General features: G+C 54.6%; 3 protein-coding genes across 3 annotated transcripts; 1 reads left to right on the forward strand and 2 right to left on the reverse strand.

The window, feature by feature from the left end:
- Positions 1-3966: 3966 nt before the first annotated feature.
- On the reverse strand, positions 3967-15870 carry APOA4 (apolipoprotein A4). Its single transcript, XM_043899895.1, has 4 exons — positions 15644-15870; positions 6944-7042; positions 6383-6509; positions 3967-5090 (listed from the first exon to the last, which is right to left on the reverse strand). Exons 1-4 carry the CDS (start codon positions 15726-15728, stop codon positions 4124-4126), a joined length of 1278 nt encoding a protein of 425 aa, XP_043755830.1. The 5' UTR covers positions 15729-15870; the 3' UTR covers positions 3967-4123.
- APOC3 (apolipoprotein C3) lies at positions 12433-15150 on the forward strand. The gene is made up of 4 exons (XM_043899909.1): positions 12433-12561; positions 13187-13254; positions 13403-13526; positions 14842-15150. The coding sequence occupies exons 2-4, from the start codon at positions 13200-13202 to the stop codon at positions 14951-14953; spliced, it is 291 nt and encodes a 96-aa protein (XP_043755844.1). The 5' UTR covers positions 12433-12561; positions 13187-13199; the 3' UTR covers positions 14954-15150.
- A 1291-nt stretch (positions 15871-17161) lies between the features above and the next one.
- LOC122692372 (apolipoprotein A-I-like) lies at positions 17162-18005 on the reverse strand. The gene has a single exon (XM_043899921.1). The coding sequence runs from the start codon at positions 17843-17845 to the stop codon at positions 17414-17416; it is 432 nt and encodes a 143-aa protein (XP_043755856.1). The 5' UTR covers positions 17846-18005; the 3' UTR covers positions 17162-17413.
- Positions 18006-21823: the final 3818 nt, after the last annotated feature.

The following is a 21823-nucleotide window of genomic DNA, read 5'->3' on the forward strand; positions in this document are numbered from 1 at the left end:
ACAAGAGGAGTAAAAATTAGAACAAAGCTATGTTTAGGAAGAACCAATTTAATTTTGGTAGTCTTAAACAGAGTTGTCCAAAGATAGAATCAATTGTTTTGGGAAATGGTAAGTTGGCTGTCAGTGGAGGTGTTTGGTACTAAGTAGCAGGGACTTTCCTGGTAGTCCAGTGGTTGGGAGTCTGCCTGCCAATGCAGAAGATACAGGTTTGATCCCTGGCCCAGGAAAATCCCATATGCCTCAGAGCAACAAAGCCCATGAGCCACAACTACTGACTCCGTGTTCTAGACCCCAAGAGCCACAACTACTGAGCCCTGTAGAGTCCATGCTCTGTAACAAGAGAAGCCACCACAATGAGAAGTCCAAGCGCTGCAACAAAGAGAAGCTTCCGTTCACCACCACTGGAGAAAGCCCATGAGCAGCAACAAAGACTCAGTGCAGCCAAAAATAAACAAATAAAAATGTAAAAAATACTAAGCAGCATTCATTCACTCAACGATTGCATGATGGCCATGTTCCAGGCACTGGGGTATGCACTGTATACATTAGCTATTGCTGCAAAGCAAATCACCCCCAAATCTAGTGTCTTATGATGTCTCACAATTTCTGCAAGCCAGAGGCTTGACTGTGTGGTTCTGACTCAGGATCTGTCACGAGGTTGCAGGCAGGACGTTGCCTGAGTCTGTGGTCATCTGAAGGCTCCACCAAGGCTGGAGGATCTGTTCCAAGGTGGGTCACTCACACGCTGGCAAGTTGGTGCTGGCTGTTGAGGAGGGGCAGAAGTTCCTTCCTATGTGGACCCTCCATGGGGCTTCCTATGATGTCCCTCATCACAACATCACAACGTGGTGACTGTCTCTCCCCTCAGAGTCCAAGAGAGAGCAGGATGAAAGCCACTGTGGCCTTTATGCTCTACATTTGGAAGTTAGATACCATGACTTTCACAATAGCCTATTGGTCACATTGGTCAGCCCTCTTCAATATGAGAGGGACCACATGAGGTTATGAGTACCAGAGATAAGGATCAATGTCCGAGGCTGGCTACCACACTGTAGATACAATGATGAATGAACAAGTGGGGTGCCTCACCTCAAGAGACTGTTAGTGTAGAGTTGGGGTACTTGTTATAGATGATGTTAAAGGAACTAGACGGAGAAACAGGTGGATTCCTTCAATCTTAACATCCTGTGATTTTGTTCTCTAGGTCTTGGTCCTTTCCTCACCGTATCAATAAGCCACCATCTCAGAACCAGCAGCCCATGTTCTCATTCCTCTGACATGGGCAGTTCTGAGGTCTCCATTACTAGCTGCTTGTCACTACACAGCAAGATAACCAGGGTCCCACCCTTGGGCTCCCAGACACAAAAGTCCCCAGATAACTCCGCGCTTGCTGTTTCTGTCCCCAGAATCTGTCACTGCCTGTGTTCCTCCTCCCAGAGCACAGCCTGTCCTATGATACTGCCTGGAGGACACGGTGTCCCCATGTGGGAGCTGCTTTTGACCAGGCCCGCAAGCCCTCAACAGCAGCTATGCCCTGTGGTTTCAAGAGGAGAGCGCCCCCCCCTTTCCCCTGTTGTGTTCTTTTCTCACCAATCAGAGCCATGCCAACCAGCAGACAGTGGCATATGACCCCTCGGACCTTCTCAGAGTACTTTTGACCTTTGAGTTTTGGGGAGGGATGCAGGGATGTGGTTAATGTCTCAGCCTGGTCCACGCCAGTCCTGGCTGATGATCCTTTTTGGAGCACTAACCCATGTGCACAGAGGAGTCTATTATCTTTAGGTCACCCAAGGAGCCAGAGGTCACTGGGGGAGCTTCAGTCCTAAAAGTCTGGGGGCACTGCTGGGATATACTGATGTGGGCTGCACCAGAATCCAGAAAACGTTCTTCTTTCTAGAGAAACTCTGGCAACTATTTATTAATATTTGTTTGTTTCTAGATAGCTAGTGGAAGTTACTGTAACACAGGAAGCTCAGCTTGCTGCTCTGTGACAACCTAGAGGGGTGGGATGGGCTAGGGGGTGGGAGGGAGGTTCAAGAGAGAGGGGACATATGCATACCTATGACTGATCCACATTGTTGTATGGCAGAAACCAACATTGCAAAGCAATTATCCCCCAAATAAAAATAAAAAAGAAATGAAATTCTGATAAATACCCTACAATACAGGTGTACTCTGAGAACGTTATGCCAAGTGGAAGAAGCCAGACACAAAAGTAAAACTATTGTATGATGTCACTTACATGAACTACCTAGAATAGGCAAAGTCTAAGAGACAGGACAAGCCATCAGCAGAAACTGGAGTGGAGGAGTGATAATGGGTAATTGCTTTATGGACACAGGGTTTCTGTTTGGGTCACGAAGAAATTTTGGAGATAGTGGTGATGGTTGTACAACATTGTGAATGTAATTAATGCCTCTAAATTGTACACTTAAAATGGCAAATTTTGTGTTATATATATCACAATAAAAATAAAACTAAAACATCATAAAGTCCCAACACTACATAAATCTATGAAGTGGAAAGCAAAATCCCATTCTCCCGCAAACAGACCTGTTGAATTTACCGTCGAGGCCTATCGATGTCTTTCTTCTGTGACAGCCCCTTGTGCAGTGTGCATCCCCCCTTCTGTCTGGGGCCCTGGACAGAGCTCACTGTTCTTCTTATGCTGGGCTCACCCTGGAGGCACCACAGCCTGTTAGTTAAAAGTCATACTCTCTAGCTGGATGGCCTGGGTTCCCATCTCAAATTTCCACCACTGCTAGATCATGTGCTTCATCATCCTGAACTGCCCTTTCCTCACCTACTGCATCTTTGAAGTCTCTGTCTGTTGTGAGGATTGTATGAGTCAATGTGGTACAACAATTTTTAAAGACACCTAGCATTAATGCGTGTCAACTTTAGGGCCATCTCTGTAGTTAAAAGTTCTAGAAGCTTCTGCCACTGGTTGCTCTTCATTGGCCACCATTTTGGGGGTGGGGCAGGGTATAGCTTCCTCTTTCAATCCTTGATGTCCCTTGGTATTGTTCCCTTGAAAGGCCTAAACTCCATTCTGGGAAGTTCAAGTTATTTGGGACAAAGGCTTGAACTGGCTCTTCTCTGGGGCTCCCTCCTGGGAGAGCCCACCTCAGATCACAGCTGGCTGTGCTGGTGAGACTGCTTGGGGCTGAATTCTCTTCCCCTGCCTCCTGCCCCATTTACATTTTTTTACATTTAAAATCTCTCAGTCGTGTCAGACTCCTTGAGACCCCATGGACTATACAGTCCATGGAATTCTCCAGACCAAAATACTGGAGTGGGTAGCCTTTCCCTTCTCCAGGGGATCTTCCCAACCCAGTTGTTGGCAACTCCAGCCCCAGACCAACAGGCCCCTTTGCAGGAGGCTCCTCGGCAGAATTCACCAGGGCCCCCAAGCGCCTACTCCTCCCCACCTCTTAGGACTCTGACACGTCTCTGGGCCCCATTCCTCGACTCTGGAGATCATGGGTTTGGCATTAAAAAAAAAACCTCTGAAATAAGCAAGAATGGATTTTATAACAGAAGTGAGGTGGGGTGGGTGGAATAAACCAAAATTCACCCAAATAAGTCAGATTAAAGGCACAAAAGATCTTAGACCAGGAGGGACAGTCTTCCCCACTGTGCCGTGAGCTCCCCAGAGCCCAGGACCTCGTCCTGACCACATTGGTGGTGCCCTCGGGGTAAAGCCCAGTGTCGGATTCTTTACCACCAAGCCACCTGGGAAACCCACCAGACCACCAGGGAAGTCCAAAGCGTGACATCTTTATCCACCTCCCCTTAGGGCTCTCCCCACACCCCTCTCAGCACACCCTGCCCCCGTAGTCTCATCTCCCAGCAACCCAGTCGCTCTAAGCATCCCCTGCGGACCCATCTAAGCTTTGCTCGCGGTGCTCCCTGCCGCCCTCAGCTCCCACAACACCAAGAAGCCCCACTGTAACCACACTGGACTAGTTTCTCAGCAGCTTTATTGAGAAGCGAGAGGGAGCATCACTTTCCACTGGACATGTATCCACAGGTCTGTACAAGAACTGCTTTGGGACAGACAGACAGACAGGGGGCAGGGCAGGGCAGGTGTCGGTGGTGGGGCGGGGGCACCAGGGGCAACTCAGCCCCCCAGAGAGGCGGGCGCCTCCTCCTGCGCGGGGAGGGCGGGGGCCTGGCTCTCTTTCTCCTTGAGGGTGTTGAAGAAGCTGCTGACCTTGTCCCTCAGATCTTTCTCCAGGAAACTCAGGTGATCTTCCACGTCCCCCGCCAGGGGGCCCAGCTTCTGCCTGAGCGCGTCCAGCTGCTGCACCATGGCCTTGTTGAAGGTCTCGCCGTAGGGCCCCACGGTGCGGCGGAAGTCCTCCACCTGCTGCTCCAGGTGGCTGCTCAGCTCGGCCAGCGACTTCTGCAGGCCCTCGGCGTTGCCCAGCTGACTGCCATGCACGCTGCTGACAACGGGCACCAGCCTCTGCCGCAGCTCCTCGGCTTTGGCCGAGATCTTGGCCTTCAGCTCCTCGGCATGCTTCTTCATCTGAAAGGCCAGGCCCTCCAGCTGGTGGTTGAGCTTCCCCTGGACGTCCTGAGCATAAGGGGCCAGGCTGCGGCGCAGTTCCTCCAGGTTCTCATCGATCTTGGTCTGGAGCTGGTCCGCGTAGGGCGTCAGGTGCCCCTTGAGCTCCTCCACTCGCTGGTTGACCGTGGCCTGGAGCTCCTCGGCGTAGGGCGCCAGCGAGGCCTGCAGCTGGTCCCTGTTCTGCCGCATCACCGTCTCCATGCGCTGCGCGTAGACCGTCAGCTGGCGCCGTAGCTGCTGCGCCTGGGTGTCGACCTGGGCGCGCAGCTCCTCTGCGTATGGCCCCAAGCGCTGCTGCAGCTCGCGCACGTTGTCCCCGATCTTCTGGCTCACCTCATTGGCGTGGGGCAGCAGCCGGGCCCGCAGCTCCTCCAGCTCCTTCCGAATCTCCTCCTTCAGCTTCTCGGAGTCCTTGGTCAGCCGTTCATGCAGTTCCGTGGCAAAGGGCACCAGCTTCTTCTGCAGGTCGTCCGTGTAGGTGCTCACTTCCCCAAGTTTATCTTGGAAGAGGGTGCTGCGGGGAAAGGACGCAAGGGGGCCACCGTGAGGCTTGGCATTCCCGCCTGCGGGCTAAGTCGCTTCAGTTAGCGCAAAGTGTCCGACTCTTTGCGACCCTTGGACTGTAAGCCCGCCAGGCTCCTCTACTGGGGCCTTAGCTCTTTCCATACGGCTCACCTTTCACACACCTGCCTAAGACAGGTCAGCGTGCAGAACAATGAGTTCACCCATCTTTTCCTATGGTGGATGGTGATTTAAGCAAGTGGATGTAATTGGTCAATGTAATACATTGACCTTGTACCTCTGGATCTCCCCTGGAGCTTGAGTCACAGTATCTATTAATACCTATCATGTGAGCTGGAGCAGTGGGCTTGCCTCTCCTTATCTGTAAAGCAGAAGGAGTGGACTTTGAGGTCCTTCTCAGCCCAGGTGTGCTGTGGCTGTGTGCACACCACATGTGCAGAGATCACATGTGATGTTCTGGGCCTCTTCTAGCATCTTCTAGTCACACCGTGCACTGGTCTCCCTCCCGTGTGACACCCCCAGAGGCTTCCCAAATAGCCTCACCCCTGCCCTTCCCATGATTTCACAGAGGCCTGTCCTGGAATGTATTAGAAGCCAGCTCATGTGACATTTCTTTCCCTCCCTTTCTTCTGGGAGCCTCAATGCTAAGATGTGGCCATTTGTCACACTCTGGAAAGTTAAAGTGAGAGATTCCCTGGTGGCCCAGTGTTAAGGACTCAGCAGTTTCACTGCTGACGGCCAGGGTTTGATCCCTGGTCAGGGAACTAAGATCCCACAAGCCATTGCTGCTACTGCTACTGCTAAGTCACTTCAGTCGTGTCCGACTCTGTGCGACCCCACAGACGTCAGCCCACCAGGCTCTCCCTGGGATTCTCCAGTCAAGGACACTGGAGTGGGTTGCCATTTCCTTCTCCAATGCATGAAAGTGAAGTCATTCAGTCGTGTCCAACTTTTAGCGACCCCATGGACCACAGGCTACCAGGCTCCTCTGTCCATGGATTTTCCAGGCAAGAGTACTGGAGTGGGGGGTGCCATTGCCTTCTCCGCCCACAAGCCACAGGGCATGACAAAAAGAAAAGTTAAAGCAGGGATTATTCAGTCCAGCCTTCCTTATTTGCACACATGAATACCAGGATCCAAGTCTGGAGACCTCTGGTCACCCAGTGAGTTGATGGCAGGACAGTGGGTATCCTAAGCTCAGGTCCCCTGCCTCCGAGTCCAGCCCTTGCCCACACATTGCATGGCCTTAAAGAAGCCCTTCCCTGCCAACTCTGCCCCCCTTACTTGAGCTGCTGGGTGAGCTCAGACTTCTGGATATGTTCCACCGCCTTCTTGGCATTGTTGCCCAGCTGGCTGAAGTAGTCCCAAATCACAGTGGCCACCTGGTCGGCATTGACCTCCGCCTGGGCTCCTGGGTGGGAAACAGAGCAAATTCATGAGCGCCGTCTCCTTCCTTGCCCCTCTGCCCCAGCCCTGAGCTGCAGACTGGATGTTGGGGGGGGTGCCATCTCCTTCCTTGCCCCTCTGCCCCAGCCCTGAGCCGCAGACTGGATGCTGGGGGGGGGGGGGAGCCCAGCCATTGATTTTTCTCTCTGCGCTTGGCTAGTTAGAAGCCACAGGGGTATGTAAAGCTGGGGTAGCACGCATGCCACGGAGCCCAGCACTGTGAATGGACAGCACTCCTCAGAGCTGAGTGGCAGCTGGGTGACCCCCTGCATCCAGCTGTGGGCTGACAGACACTCGGAACTGTCCTCTTGCCCTGGCCCCAGACTCACCGCCCTTCCCTGCCTGACGCAGCAGATGGGTCCTGCCTAAGAGTGCCATCTGAAGGCAGCTCCTACTCACCGGTGACAGCCACCAGGGCCAGGCTCAGGACCACAGCCTTCAGGAACATCCCGGGCTCCTCGCTGGGCTGGGAGAGTCTCTTACTGCACCAGATCCTTCCTGGATTCAGAGGGGCCAGAGCAGAGGTTCTCAGGCAGCTCACTGTGCTGCTGTTGGAACTGATTGAAGCTCAGAACCAGTCAGACATTTAAATCCTCACGGGGCTGCCCTCCCCACCTTCCTCCCCAGTGTGACTCCACGCTGGAAGGTGACACGTTCCCAGGAGGCCTCTTGGACTTTTGTGACCCTTGGACAACGTGGAAGCTGATGCAGACTGGGGCTCGGGCAGCATTCAGAAGCAGCTGTTCCGAAGGTGTGCCCCACCCATCATTGAAGGGGCCAGGAGCCAAGGGAGGAATGAGGCTGAGGGAACACCTGAGCGCAGGACTGATAAACTACCCAGAAGCCCTGTGGCAGCTCTGGGTCTATGCTCGGCTTGGGTGGGTGGGGGGGCAAAGTTCACAGTTCCTCTGTCTGCCCCAGTGAAGGGCCCCCACTCCCACATCCCCCAACCCTGACTCCAACTCAGAGCACCAGACTCTGGACTGGGACACCCAGGGCCACAGATGGGCTAGTGAGCTGAGATCCAGGGCTCTGGTCAAGGTGAGCCCGGGAGGAGGCGACCCCTGCAAGCCTTTGGGAAGGTGGGTGGAGGGGGGGGGGTGTCCTGTGTTGAAGGTGTTGATTGTGACTGTGCTTCACGTCCGCCACTGCCAACTGTGTCACCTTGGTCCAGTGAGTCAACTTGGCCCAGCTCTGGCCTCATTTTCTCCTTTAAAAATGGGATTGTTGGGTGTAGTAAATGAGACATTACTGGTGAAATGAGTAGTATTGTGCCTGGCAGAGTAAGCACTGAAAAATAGCCATTACTGTTGTTAATAAGAATATTAACTATTTTCTGGATTTGGACCAAGCAAGGAGTACAGTAGCATGCTTGCTGCTCCAGTGAGAGTGGCAGAGTGAGACCCCACTCTCTGGGGCACAATGCAGGGTGAAGGGCAGACTGACCCGAGGTCTGATTCCTGCCCACCACCTCCCTGGGTGGCAGTAGTCAGCTTGTGATGAATCACAAGACCCGAGGCTCTCAGGGCGCCTCTCATCAGGAGATGGGGAAGGGGGGCGGTGGTGGCATCCTGATCTTCTACTTGGACTTCCAACATCCTCTGCAAGTGAGGTCACACACAGAAAGACATCCAGCAAGAAGGTGGCTCATCCTGACCAGTCTGTGCCCCTCTGCTGGACCACACACATCACCTTGGGTGACAAGGAGATGAAATCCATCGTATTACACTGTTGGCTGCCCTCCATGAGCACCATGCCCCGCACATGGATGGGCTTCTATAATCTGCCACTGCAAGAGTCCGCAGCTGGGCTGATCCTGACTTCCCGTGTCTCCACTGTTTCATAGACCAGGAGCAACTTGATGTCTCATGGGGTTGAAGATAGCTTGTACCCCTTCTGTAGAGTCCCCACTACCTGGCAGTGTCCCACCCCACCGATGGTCACCTCCAGCGTCAGGGAGCTCCTCCTTCCAGGAGCACCCTGGGCCATCTTGTAGTACTTTATTAAGGCTTCTGATGCTGGAGTTGGACTCCTTGGCTTTGCATGTGGGCTCCATACATACTGACTGGGTGACCTCAGCCAAGTCTCTTAACTTCTTTGAGCCCCATGTGCCTCAGTAGGGCATAAAACAGTGCATGCCTTCTGGGCTTCAGGGAGTCAGGGAGATAATCTGAGTAATGCTGGGAACTATGCCTGGCCCACAGTCAGCGCTCATCAAGCACAAGCCGTGTTTTGCCCCTGAAGACTTCACCGCGCTGCAACACTCCCAAATGAGGCAGAGTCCTGCCTGGGCTGGGAGCAAAGGTAGTCGCTCACCTCTGGCCTCATCCCTTTCCCCCTTAATGGACCAGAGGTGAGCAGGTCAACGAATCACCAAGGACTCTCAGTTGAGTTTGCCGTCACTGAATGGGAGTGTGTATTTCTGTTTTTTGGCCATAATGTGTGGTATGCAGGATCTTAATTCCCCAACCAGAGATCCAACGTGCGCCGCCTGCAGTGGAAGTGTGCCGTCTTCCACACAGGACAGCTGGGGAGGTACCAGAGAGCATGCTGTGTATCAGTCTGTGAACAGATTAGTTCTGGGCGGTGGGAGAGAATGAGAGGCCCCTGTGCACCGTCTCAGATTGTTTGAACTGCTGATGGAAAGGACATGAGTGCGGGCAGCTCCAGCAGACCCTGGCCCTATGAGTCAGGGCAGAGCCACATGGGTGGGCACAAAGGGCTGTGTGACGTTGGGTGAATCATATCCCTTTCTGAGCCTCAATCTCCTTATCTGTACAAGACAGACAGACCTAATGGTCAGTGAGGTGACGAGGCTGAGAGTCTAGCATCACCTATGGCCACCCTCCTGCCCCATCAACAGAGATCAAACTAGTGGGCAGCCCGAGCCCAGAATCAGGAGGGAACGGCTCAGGCCCAGCCAGGGACGGGCAAATCACATGGACGCAGGGCCCCATGTTTGCTCCACACTGGCTGTCCACCCAGGGCAGAGCTCAAAGTGGGTGGCTCCTGGGTGGGAAGATCTGGGTGAGACACTAGGAGGAACTTCCAGCACAGAAGGCCATGGTGAACCAGGGCCTCTGGCTGGCAGGGCTGAGTCAGTGCTGCCCAGTCCAGCCTTGTGGCAGGGGCGTGGGTCACAGAGGCTCATGAGCTAAGCCTCACTCGCACACAAGTGGAAGCAGAGAGATTTAGTCTAACCCTCGAGGACCATTTTTGGCCCCAGCTGGTCAGACCTTCTCCTCTCCGTCCTCCTGCCCCTCCTCCCTGCCCGCTACCAGTTATAGGGGCCATGGCTGGAGCAGCATCCTCATCCCAGGGGAGCTATGCTGGGGGGAGGGAGAGAAGAAGAGAAGGAGAGGCAGCTTAGGCTGGACCACTGATCAGACCCTTCCTCAGATAGCCCTCCTGGGACCCAGCTGGAGCTGCTGGGAGGGGCACAGGCACACAGAGGCACCAAGCCCTTGGAATGAGATAAGGTCCCGGGCCCCAGGGCATGTCAACCCAGCTGCAGAGGCTGGTTCTCTATCCAGCTTGACACCATGCTGCTGGGTCTCTCTGCCCACATCTTCTGACCTCCCTGGGCTCACTGGCCCATTGCGGCCCAGGAGAGAGAGGGCGGCCTCCTCCAGACGCTCCACACACATGGCAGGAGAGTTGGAGGAACCAGGGCCCAGGGCTCCAGCCGGTCCACCCCAGCATGTCCCAGCCCAGCCTGGAATCTGGACTCCCACTGCGACCCTCACTTCTGGGGAGAAGGAACTGATCAGAATGAAGAGGGAAGTGGGCACAGCTGCCCTCTCTCTTCCCCAACGTCCAAATCCTTGAGGACCTCCCAATCACCTTCCTCTCCTCCCCACCCCATCACCACAGTCTGTGCTCAGGAAGAGGCTGAAACTGATGCACTCTGAGTGACTGATAAACCTCCAAGGGCCTCATCTCTCCATGCGGTTTGGTCCCAGTGTGCATATTAGAAGACTTGGCTTCTGGTTCCCAACTCTGCCATGGGTGGAATATGGGCACCTGGGTATGTCTCCAGCCCTGCCTTCGGCTTCTGCCTATAAAATGGGCTTAATAATGTCTGTGCTGTGTACTGTTGCTGAGTCATGTCTGACTCTTTGCAACCCCAAGAACTTCAGCTTGCAAGACTCCTTTGTCCATGGGGATGTTCCTGGCAAGAATCCTAGAATGGGTTGCCATGCCCTCCTCCAGGGGATCTCCTCAACCCAGGCATCAATTCCAGGTCTCCCACATTGCAGGCAGATTATTTACCTTCTGAGCCACCAGGGAAGCCTGTGAATACTAGAGCAGATAGCCTATCTCTTCTCAAGGGGATCTTTCCAACCCAGGAATCGAACTGGGGTCTCCTGCATTGCAGGCAGATTCTTTACCAGCTGAACTACCAGGGGAGCCCTAATAATGTCTACTTTGCAGGAATCATTTGCATTTTAGCAGATAACCAGGTCTAAGTGAAAGGAATGAATCTCTAAGGAGAAATTTCAAGTTTTCGCCACAGATAAAGAATTCTGAAGGTAGAGCTAGGTCACTTTCTCGGGCCTCTGACTTCCCATGGTGGGTTTAGTTGCTTCTTCCTGGTAAGATGGCCACCTGCCCAAAGCCCTAATTCTGCATTGGAGGCTCCTCCTGCCTTCAGACTATGCTGTCTAAGGAAGCACAGGTGTTTGGGAGAAAGGAGGAGAGATTTATTGAGCCCCGTTCATGGACCAGCTGCTTTTACATATCTCTTTTTTTTTTTTTTAATTTTTTTATTAGTTGGAGGCTAATTACTTCACAACATTTCAGTGGGTTTTGTCATACATTGATATGAATCAGCCATAGATTTACACTTATATACATATCTCTTATATTTCACAACAATTCTGGAGTATCAGTGTTCTAGCCCCATTTTACAGAGAATAATATTGAGGCACTGAGCTGTTAGACCTCTGGCCCTGGGTCATATCTGTAGGAGTGAAAGGCACCATTTAAACCTAGAATTTCCTGGCTCTGAGACCTCACTGGAAGACAGAGCTCCCTAATGCTGCCATCCAGGCTGCAGCTCCTGATGTGAGCCCAAGGGACACTTCACCTCAGGAAGAGGCCGGGCATCTCCCAGACAGCTGACTGTCCCTTCGAGCTCATCAGGCCCCTCTCTCCACTACACCAGTCTCACCACAGCCTTGACTGCCACCCCAGCCAGGGGACTATGAAGACTGGTATTTCTAAGCTGCGGAAGTTGAGGTCTGAGGTCGAGAGGTACTCAGCGCTGGCCTCAGTCCCAGCTGCACAGTCTGCCCCTTGGGGACGTTATCAGTGAGTCCAGAGGGCAAGATGAGGAGAGGGGGGTGGTAAAACAGAAGGCCTGGGGCTCAGAAGCCTTTGACCTTCTCCCACCACCCCCTGCTAGAGGGATCAGCTCAGGAAATTTCTGCGTCAGCTGCACCCGGGACTAAAGCCCAGAGATGGAGATCCTGGGGAGGGGGCTGTGGGCACTCAACTGTGTCCCACCTCCTGCACAAGCCCCTGCCCACAGGTCTTCTGTGACTTCACTCTAGACTCCCCAGCCCAGCCAGCTGAGTTGTGTCCAAGTCTGAAGAAGCCAATTCCCTTCTCACTTCACCCCCACTTCGCAGGCTGTTGTCAGGGCTTAAAGTGGGGAAGGACCTGGAAGCCCAGGGCGAAAGGACAATGTTTGTCCCCCAATCCCTTCTCCCATCTCACCAGCCCCTCCCTGGGGAAGCAGGCTGCTCAGAAGGAACGGGGTCACCCCAGTTCCAAGCCATAGGGGTGGCAGAGAGCAGGGTGGGCACCTTCAGCTTTCTAGAGATTTCCCAACTCCCAGCAGGCCTGGGTGCCTCTGGCCACCCTCTGTCAGGGTCTGGTCTAGGTTGATCAGCAGGTGACCTTTGCCCGGCTGCCTGGGCCCACACGCTGCCCTGTGTCCGGGGGACAATATAAAACAGGTCAGAATCCTCTTGCCTTCGTACGCAGTTCATCCCAAGAAGCAGCCGCTCCAGGTAAGGCTCCCTGAGGGGTTGGGGGGAGAAGGGGAGCAGGATGGGGAGGGGCAGGTGGGGGTCTGTGCCCAGCCAGCGAAGCCTAGAGAAGCGCTTGTAGAGCTGGGGAAGCCTTAAGTCTTGATGAGTGCCTCTCCCCAGGCATTTTGGGGAGATCGAGGTCCCTAGGGGAAGGTCACTTGCCCAAAGCTACCCAGAGCCTAGTGGTGGAGCTGGGACTGGCACTGGCTCCCTTTGCTGCTCGCTCTGCATGTTTAGGATTAGAAAACTCAGACAGCCCAGTCGTGCCCCAGACAGAAAACCTGAGCCCTGGAGAGGGCAGAGAGTCACCCAGAGTCACTCAGCTTGTTAGTGGCAGAAACCTGGCCAGAATCCTGGTGTCTTGATTCCTGGTCTGGGGGTTTCCTGCTTCATGCCTCCCCCCACTTCCTCTGCCCTGGGTCCCCCAGCCCCTCTCTGAAAGCCCATAACCTCCCCCACATTAGCCCTCTCTCCTCCCGACTTGACCCAGCCCAGGCCCTGCTTTAGGGCCACTGCATCTCCCCAGGGAGGGCCGCCTGGTTGGGGTGGCAGGTGGTGGGGGGGTGGGGACTTGAGGAAGGGCTCAGAGGACCCTTCCCTGCAGGAACCAAGGCACCATGCGGCCCCGGCTGCTCCTTGTTGCTGCCTTCCTGGCTCTCCTGGTCTTGCCTGGTAAGCAGCCGGTGGGGACTGGGCGGGGTGTGGGAAAGGGGTGGCTTGGCAAGTGGCTGGGGGATACCAGACCCCAATGGGGGGCTGGGCAGGAGCCAAGGGCTCCCCAGAGGCTGATCCACCGCACTCAGTCCTGCTCTCCTCATAGAAGCTACCAGGGCCGAGGAGGAATCCCTTCTGGACAAAATGCAGGGCTATGTGAAGGAGGCTACCAAGACTGCCAAGGATGCCCTGAGCAGCGTTCAGGAGTCCCAGGTGGCCCAGCAGGCCAGGTAAACCCTCACTTTCCTGCCTTTGGTCGCTACCTGCCCGGGACTTGGTGAGAGCCCCCATGGGGGACCCGTGTCTCTCCCACACCCACCTAGGACCTGCGCCTCGCTGAACCTCCTTTCTCTCTGTAAAACAGGCCCCCTTGCAGGGAGAGATGATGGAGAGGCACCGCATCCCACCTCGCCTCCCTTTGTCATCCTCCTTTCTTCCTCCTTGCCCTCACTTCCATTTTCCTTTTCTGATAATCTGATTGGAGGTTTGGATCCACCCAATGGAATTTCTGGGGCTTCTCTGGTAGCTTAGTTGATAAAGAATCCACCTGCAATGCAGGAGACCCCGGTTCGATTCCTGGGTTAGAAAGATCCCCTGGAGAAGGGAGAGGCTACCCACTCCAGTATTCTTGGGCTTCCCTTGTGGCTCAGCTGGTTAAGAATCCGCCTGCCATGTAGGAGACCTGGGTTCGATCCCTGGGTTGGGAAGATCCCCTGGAGAAGGGAAAGGCAACCCACTCCAGTATTCTGGCCTGGAGAATGCTATGGACTGTATAGTCCATGGGGTCGCAAAGAGTTGGACACGACTGAGCAACTTTCACTTTCAAAGCAATTTCAGCCCAGTGTGTGTGTGTGTGTGTGTTTCTGACTTGTTTCAAATCCTCAGGCCCATGTGAGCAGAAGTCGGTCCTTCCTCTCCCACCTTGCCCCTGCCCACCAGTCCTCTGCTAGCCCCACCCACCTTCCCCACCTCCACTCCATCTGCATTGGCATTTCCATAGCAGAGGTGTTCACAAACACTTTTAGTCCTCAGGACCTACTATAGAGTGGATATTATTTCCCCATTTTGCAGACAAGAAAACCAAGGCCCACTTAACCAAGTGACCTGCCCCAGATCACACTGCTAATCAACCCTCTGATGACTGTCCAAATGAGAGACTGCCTCCCTCTGCCCCACCCCGCCTGGAGCCACCAGGATGTACAATTCTAGGGGGCATCATTCGCCTCCACTAGAATGGCAGTCCTGACCTTACACGTCTCCCAAAACTGGAGTCACCCCTCTCCAGCTTGCTTCAGATCCACCATCTGCCCACAGCTGGAGAAACTCTGGGGAACCTTGGCTGTGTTCCCATCATTACCCTCGGCATCCTTTCCTGGGGTGCAGCTATAGGGGGTCCCAGCCTGAGGTCTTGGGGCATTGCTGGGAGGGGTTGAGAGGGTGGGGGGGAGTGCCAGTGGGGGTAGGGTGGGAGCCCCATAGTTGTCACTGCCTAGAGACAACTCTCACCCCCACCCCATCTGCTCCCCTCACTTTTTTGACCCCCAGAGACTGGATGACTGAGAGCTTCAGCTCCCTGAAAGACTACTGGAGCTCATTCAAGGGCAAGTTCAGTGACTTCTGGGAGTCTGCCGCCAGTCCGACACAGTCTCCACCCTGAGGCTGTCTGAGATCTCAGAACCCCAAGTCCACCCGTCTATCCATCCTACTAGCTCCTTGGGTCTAGCAGCCTCCCAGGGCTGCCCCCAAAGGTCACTTACAAGAACCGCATTCTCAGTGCCCTCCCCCTCCCCCGAGACCTGGCCCACCCCAGTGTGTGCTGGCCTTCCAATAAAGCTGGATGAGAAACTGCCGTGAGCGGGGTGTCCTGCACGTGTCATGTATGTTTGGGCCGAGAATTCGTGGGGCCTCTTCTGTGGGCGGGCTCGGGACTGACTCCAACTCAAGCAGGCCTGGGGCTGGTGCCCCACCCACCTCTTAGCAGCTGGGTGGAGCAAGGTAGGAATGACCTTACCTAGCCTGCCTGCATGGACAGTTTGCGTGGAGGAGCAAAGGGGACGCGAGGTCTGGCAGTATCTGAATACACTGTCAAGTGCTGTGTAACATGATTGAGTGTGTGCTCCTTGCCAGGCCTTGCACCTGGCACTTTACGTCATTATCATAATGACATACTGAGTTGAGACTGTGTGTGTTCATCAAAATTCTGGAGTGGACGTGCACTGCCTGGGCTGCATGCCCCCACCTCCCCTGACTGCACTTGGGGAAAGGAGGCCGAGGGGGTGGTGGTTAAAGTAAGATACACCTGGGCTGTAGTCCTGGCTCCATCACTTCATATCAGCCTGTTTCTTACCTGTAAAGTGGGCACAGTGATACCCCATCCATTGTAGGTCTGTTGAGAAGGAATGAAGGAAATGAGAGTGCGCAGCACCTGGCATCTCCAAGGCACCTGGTAAATGGCTGCCCTCGTCACTACAGGCTGAGCGGACTGTCCCCTTGGGGCCAGGACTGGAGGGGGGGGCCCGTGTCCTAGGAACTGAGGAGGAGCCCGAGGTCACCCAACACAGGCTGCAGCCCTTGTGTCCCCACCGCCCGTCAGATGTTCATGCAGGAGCGTTCCAGAACCACAGACTACTTGAGCAGCTCCCCTCCCTGCTCTTCCAGTGATAAGACTGAGGCTCCAAAGTGTGAAGGCACTTGCCCAGTGTCACTGAGTCAGCAAACAGCAGAGCCTGATCTCAAGCCCAGGTGAGCTGCCCATATTCTGCTCAGCTGACACAGAGAAAGGCTTAGTTACTCCTACTGTTGTTGTTTAGCTGCTAAGTTGTGTCTAACTCTTGTGACCCTATGGACTGTAGCCCGCCAGGCTCCTTTGTCCATGGGGATTCTCTAGGCAAGAATACTGGAGTGGGTTGCCATGCCCATCTCCAGGGGATCTTCCTGACCCAGGGATCAAACCTGTGTCTCCTACACTGGCAGGAGGATTCTTTACTGCTGAGCCACCAGGGAAGCCTAGTTACTCCCATGCCTGATGTCAAAGGCTCCTTGACAGATCTTGGTGGCATCAGGGGGGCATCCAGCTGCCTCAGGAGACCTCTGCTCTCTTTTTGGAAATCCATCTGGACTTCTCTTTGGGCCCAACATGGCCAGGGATCCCTGTACCCTCACCTGAAAAATGTCCTCACCCAAATATCTGGGCTTGACATTTAACGTAGCTCAAATGGTTAGGAACTAAAAAAGCCCACTCCTTTATGCAGTTAAGATACACCGGAAATGGAAGAGGGGTAGATTATCTAGTACCAAGGGTTAAAGGCCCTGAGAGGAGAGGGAAAGAGAAGCCCCCTGAGTGCACTGCCCAGATCTTTGCAGATCTTGAAGCCACAAGCATGCACATGGCGGGTGGGGGGGCGGGCAGTGTGTACCTGAGTGTGAAGAAGGGCTGGCTGGGAACACTCAATTCCATACAAACTAGAATGGATAGCAACTTTTTTAAAGAAAAATAATCATGGATGCTCAGGAGTACGTAGGTCTAGAAAGGGCAACCTAGCCCATCCTGCTGTTCAATCTTGGAAATGACCTCACATTTACAAGCTCTAGCTTCTGCATCCATACCATCCATTTAATCCTATCCAGGATATAAAGGATGCAGTGAAATGATGCATATAAAAGCATCTTGGAGATTGGAATACGCTCGTTACTGCAAGAGGTGGTGATTGTTTTTCTGACTCAGGTCAGAAAAAAGGGGGCTGACAGGCTGGAGCCCCAAGGATGGGGCTGGCACAGCAGGGCCTAAGGAAACTGCAGCTTTTCCTGAGCAGAGTGGGAGGGTGAATAGTGGCAAGAGGCTCTGGTGAAAAAGGAAAAGGTGTGCGTTTTGTAAAGTGTATTTTGAATTAGTAAGGGAGGAAAGAGCAAGCACCACGCCCTTCATTTGAACCTGCCCCAATCCTTCAAGACCACAGGCTCACTGAGGTCCCTTCAACCTCTGCTGCCCTTGAGCTGGAGGGCTGGAGAACTATGTCCTCTGCCCCGGGAAACGCTGGGGACAGGGAGCCCACTTCTCCCAGCAAAGCCAGTACTTCCTGCCTGAAGCTCTTTCAGGGCATCTGCATTGGATCATCCGTCACTTTGCCTGCTTCTCTATTTCCTTCGTGTTTGAACCTTCCTCACGGAGGTCCTCCAGCGCCGGCTTGGCCTTCTCGCCCAGCGCCTTCAGCTGCTCGCTGGCCTTGGCGTGGTACTCGGCCAGGCTGCCGCCGCCCTCCTTCAGCGCCTCCAGGCGCGCGGTCAGCCGCTGGCGCAGGTCGTCGCTGTAGGGCGCCAGCTGCTGCCGCAGCGTCTCCACGTGGGCGCGCGCGCGGTCGCGGATCTCCTGGGCCAGCGGGCTCAGCTTGTCCTGCAGCTCCTGCAGCTTCTGGCGCGCGCCCTCGCGGATCTCCTCGCCCAGCGGCGCCACCTTCTGGCGGTAGATCTCCACCTCCTCGTGCCACTTCTTCTGGAACTCGTCCAGGTAGGGCTGAACCTTCTGCTTCACCTCCTCCAGGTCCTTGCTCATCTCCTGCCTCAGCGACGCGGTCTCCTTCTCCAGGTTGTCCCAGAACTCCTGGGTCACCGGGCCCAGCTGTTCACGCACTTTGGTCAACGTGCTGGCCAGGCTGTCCCAGTTGTCCAGGAGTTTCAGGCTGCAAGGGGAGAGAGAGGGCTCTCTCAGGCTACACCTCCCGGCCCCCTGGCTACCCCCAGAGCTGCAGCTCAGCGCCCGGGCTTTCCCCGTGTGAGACCTGGGCAGACCTGTGCCTGACCGTGAGGTAGCTCGGGGCAGATCCTTAGCCTAGCATTTCCTATCCAAGGTCTTCCCCCTCACTCCCCACTGCATCCCATTGATCAAATGGATGGAGGAGTTAGAAGGAGACAGAGCTGGAGCTGGTTTTGGTGCCCGATCCTGTCTGTCCCCAAAAGCTCGTCATTTAAGGACCTAGTCTCTACTCTTCCAGCCTATTCTCCTCTCTGAAGACAGCCTCTGTTGCTGGCCAGAACTGAGGAGGGAGTTAAGAATAGGAAGGGGAGGAGTGCACTGCAGAAAATACCGACCAGACAGCACTGTTCTGCCCCTTGTCATCTCATAGTAGTTATTAAGGCTTCCAAGGCTGCGATCAGACTCCTTGGGTTTGTGTGTGGGCTCCATACATAATGACTGTGTGACCTTGGGCAAGTTTCTTAACCTCTCTGAGCCCCGTGTGTGCCTCAGTAGGGGATAAAATAGTGCATGCCTCTTGACTACAGGCTCAGGAAAGTAATCTGAGTAATGCTGGGAGCCATGCCTGGCCCACGGTCAGCGCTCATCAAGCGTGAGCTGTGTTTTGACCCTGAAAAGTTCACCGCCTTGCGAGACTCCCAAATCAGGCACAGTCCAGCGTGGGCTGAGTGCAAGGTAGGCGCTCACCTCTGGCCCCACACCTTCCCCACCACCGGGCCAGAGGTGAGGAGGACAGTGAGTCACCAAGGACCCTCAGTTGAGTTTGACCTCCTTTGTTGGGATCATGGGTGTTTTTGGTTTGTGTTTTGGACACATTGTCCAGCATGCAGGATCTTAGTTCCACAACCAGAGATGGAACATCTGCCCCCTGGAGTGAAAGCACAGAGTCTTGACCACTGGACAGCCGAGGAAGTCCCGGAGAGCATGCTGTGTATCAGTCTGTGAACAGGTTAATTCTGGGGGTGACAGAGAATGAGAGGCCCCTGTGTCCCCTCATTTGAAAAGACCCTAATGCTGGGAAAGATTGAAGGCAGGAGGAGAAGGGGACGACAGAGGATGAGATGGCTGGATGGCATCACCGACTCGATGGGCATGAGTCTGAGTAAACTCCCGTAGTTGGTGATGGACAGGGAGGCCTGGCGTGCTGCGATTCATGGGGTCACAAAGAGTCGGACACGACTGAGTGACTGAATGAACTGTGCACCATCTCAGATTGTTTGAGCTGCTGATGGAAAGGACATGAGTGCGGGCAGCTCCAGCAGACCCTGGCCCTATGAGTCAGGGCAGAGCCACATGGGTGGGCACAAAGGGCTGTGTGACGTTGGGTGAATCATATCCCTTTCTGAGCCTCAATCTCCTTATCTGTACAACAGACAGACCTAATGGTCAGTGAGGTGACGAGGCTGAGAGTCTAGCATCACCTATGGCCACCCTCCTGCCCCATCAACAGAGATCAAACTAGTGGGCAGCCTGAGCCCAGAATCAGGAGGGAACGGCTCAGGCCCAGCCAGAGACGGGCAAATCACATGGACACAGGGCCCCATGTTTGCTCCACACTGGCCATCCACCCAGGGCAGAGCTCAAAGTGGGTGGCTCCTGGGTGGGAAGATCTGGGTGAGACACTAGGAGGAACTTCCAGCACAGAAGGCCATGGTGAACCAGGGCCTCTGGCTGGCAGGGCTGAGTCAGTGCTGCCCAGTCCAGCCTTGTGGCAGGGGCGTGGGTCACAGAGGCTCGTGAGCTAAGCCTCACTCGCACACAAGTGGAAGCAGAGAGATTTAGTCTAACCCTCGAGGACCATTTTTGGCCCCAGCTGGTCAGACCTTCTCCTCTCCGTCCTCCTGCCCCTCCTCCCTGCCCGCTACCAGTTATAGGGGCCATGGCTGGAGCAGCATCCTCATCCCAGGGGAGCTATGCTGGGGGGAGGGAGAGAAGAAGAGAAGGAGAGGCAGCTTAGGCTGGACCACTGATCAGACCCTTCCTCAGATAGCCCTCCTGGGACCCAGCTGGAGCTGCTGGGAGGGGCACAGGCACACAGAGGCACCAAGCCCTTGGAATGAGATAAGGTCCCGGGCCCCAGGGCATGTCAACCCAGCTGCAGAGGCCCACACTCTCTGGTTCTCTACCCAGCTTGACACCATGCTGCTGGGTCTCTGCCCACATCTTCTGACCTCCCTGGGCTCACTGGCCCATTGCGGCCCAGGAGAGAGAGGGCGGCCTCCTCCAGACGCTCCACACACATGGCAGGAGAGTTGGAGGAACCAGGGCCCAGGACTCCAGCCGGTCCACCCCAGCATGTCCCAGCCCAGCCTGGAATCTGGACTCCCACTGCGACCCTCACTTCTGGGGAGAAGGAACTGATCAGAATGAAGAGGGAAGTGGGCACAGCTGCCCTCTCTCTTCCCCAAAGTCCAAATCCTTGAGGACCTCCCAATCACCTTCCTCTCCTCCCCACCCCATCACCACAGTCTGTGCTCAGGAAGAGGCTGAAACTGATGCACTCTGAGTGACTGATAAACCTCCAAGGGCCTCATCTCTCCATGCGGTTTGGTCCCAGTGTGCATATTAGAAGACTTGGCTTCTGGTTCCCAACTCTGCCATGGGTGGAATATGGGCACCTGGGTATGTCTCCAGCCCTGCCTTCGGCTTCTGCCTATAAAATGGGCTTAATAATACCTACTTCACAGGAATCTATTTGCAGTTTTACATATAACCAGGTCTCAGTCAAGGGAACAAACCTCTAAGGAGAAATTTCAAGTTTCAGCCACAGATAAAGAATTCTGAAGGTAGTCACTTTATTGGGCCTCTGATTTCACATGGTCTATTTAGTTGCTTCTTCTTGAGAAGGCCACCTGCCAAAAGCCCTATTTCTACATTGGAGGCTCCTCCTGACTTCAGACTATGCTGTCTGAGAAAGGACAGGTGTTTGTAAGAAAGGAGAGATTTACCGAGCCCCCTTCATGGACTTTGTACCTATCTCATGTATATTTCACCAGAATTCTGGCCTTCCCTTCTGGTTCAGCTGGTAAAGAATCCACCTATAATACAAGATACCTGGGTTCGATTCCTGGGTCAGGAAGATCCCCTGGAGGAGCAAATGGCCAACCATTCCAGTATTCTGCCTGGAGAATCTCATGGACAGAGAAGTCTGGTGGTTTATAATCCACATGGTCATAAAGAGTCGGACATGAGTGGCCAACGAACCCTTTCACTTTTACAGTACCGGCATATCAGTAGTCTAGCCCCATTTTACAGAGGAGAACATCAAGGCACTGAGATGTTAGCTCTCTGGCCCTGGGTCATATGAGTAAGTGCCGAAAGCATCATTTAAACTGAAAATTTCTTGACTCTGAAGTCTTCACATCCAGAAGACAGAGCTCCCTGATCCTACCACCCAGGCTACAGCTCTGTTTTGGCCTAGAGGACACTTCACCCTGGGAAGGGCCCAGACCTCTGCTGGACAGCCGACTGCCCCTTAGAGCTTGTCTGGCCCCTCTATCCGCTGGACCAGCCTCACCCCAAACCTGGTTCCTTCCAGCTGTCTGCCCAGCCAGAGGACTACAGGGACTGGTATCTCCAAGCTGAGGCGCTGAGGCCTGAGGTCGAGAGGTACTCAGCGCTGGCCTCAGTCCCAGCTGCACAGTCAGGGGAGGGCCTCAACCAGGAGCCCAGATCCTGCCCCCTGGGGACGTTATCAGTGGGTCCAGAGGGCAAGGTGAATAGAGGGGGCGGTAGGATAAAGGCCTGGGGCTCAGCAGCCTTTGATCTTCCTCCACC

The sequence above is a fragment of the Cervus elaphus genome, chromosome 1 (genome assembly GCF_910594005.1).
Source record: "Cervus elaphus chromosome 1, mCerEla1.1, whole genome shotgun sequence".
In the NCBI taxonomy this organism is placed as follows: domain Eukaryota; kingdom Metazoa; phylum Chordata; class Mammalia; order Artiodactyla; family Cervidae; genus Cervus; species Cervus elaphus.

Coding starts and splice junctions, on each gene's coding strand:
- LOC122692372 (XM_043899921.1), bottom strand. CDS start 17,845: ATGAGCAAGGACCTGGAGGAGGTGAAGCAGAAGGTTCAGCCCTACCTG.
- APOC3 (XM_043899909.1), top strand. CDS start 13,200: ATGCGGCCCCGGCTGCTCCTTGTTGCTGCCTTCCTGGCTCTCCTGGTC. Junction 13,255..13,402: donor GGCTCTCCTGGTCTTGCCTG/GTAAGCAGCCGG, acceptor CTCTCCTCATAG/AAGCTACCAGGGCCGAGGAG. Junction 13,527..14,841: donor CAGGTGGCCCAGCAGGCCAG/GTAAACCCTCAC, acceptor TTTGACCCCCAG/AGACTGGATGACTGAGAGCT.
- APOA4 (XM_043899895.1), bottom strand. CDS start 15,728: ATGCCAGGTGCTGCGCACTCTCATTTCCTTCATTCCTTCTCAACAGAC. Junction 7,043..15,643: donor TCACTGTGCCCACTTTACAG/GTAAGAAACAGG, acceptor CTCTGAATCCAG/GAAGGATCTGGTGCAGTAAG. Junction 5,091..6,382: donor GAGCTCACCCAGCAGCTCAA/GTAAGGGGGGCA, acceptor CTTTCCCCGCAG/CACCCTCTTCCAAGATAAAC.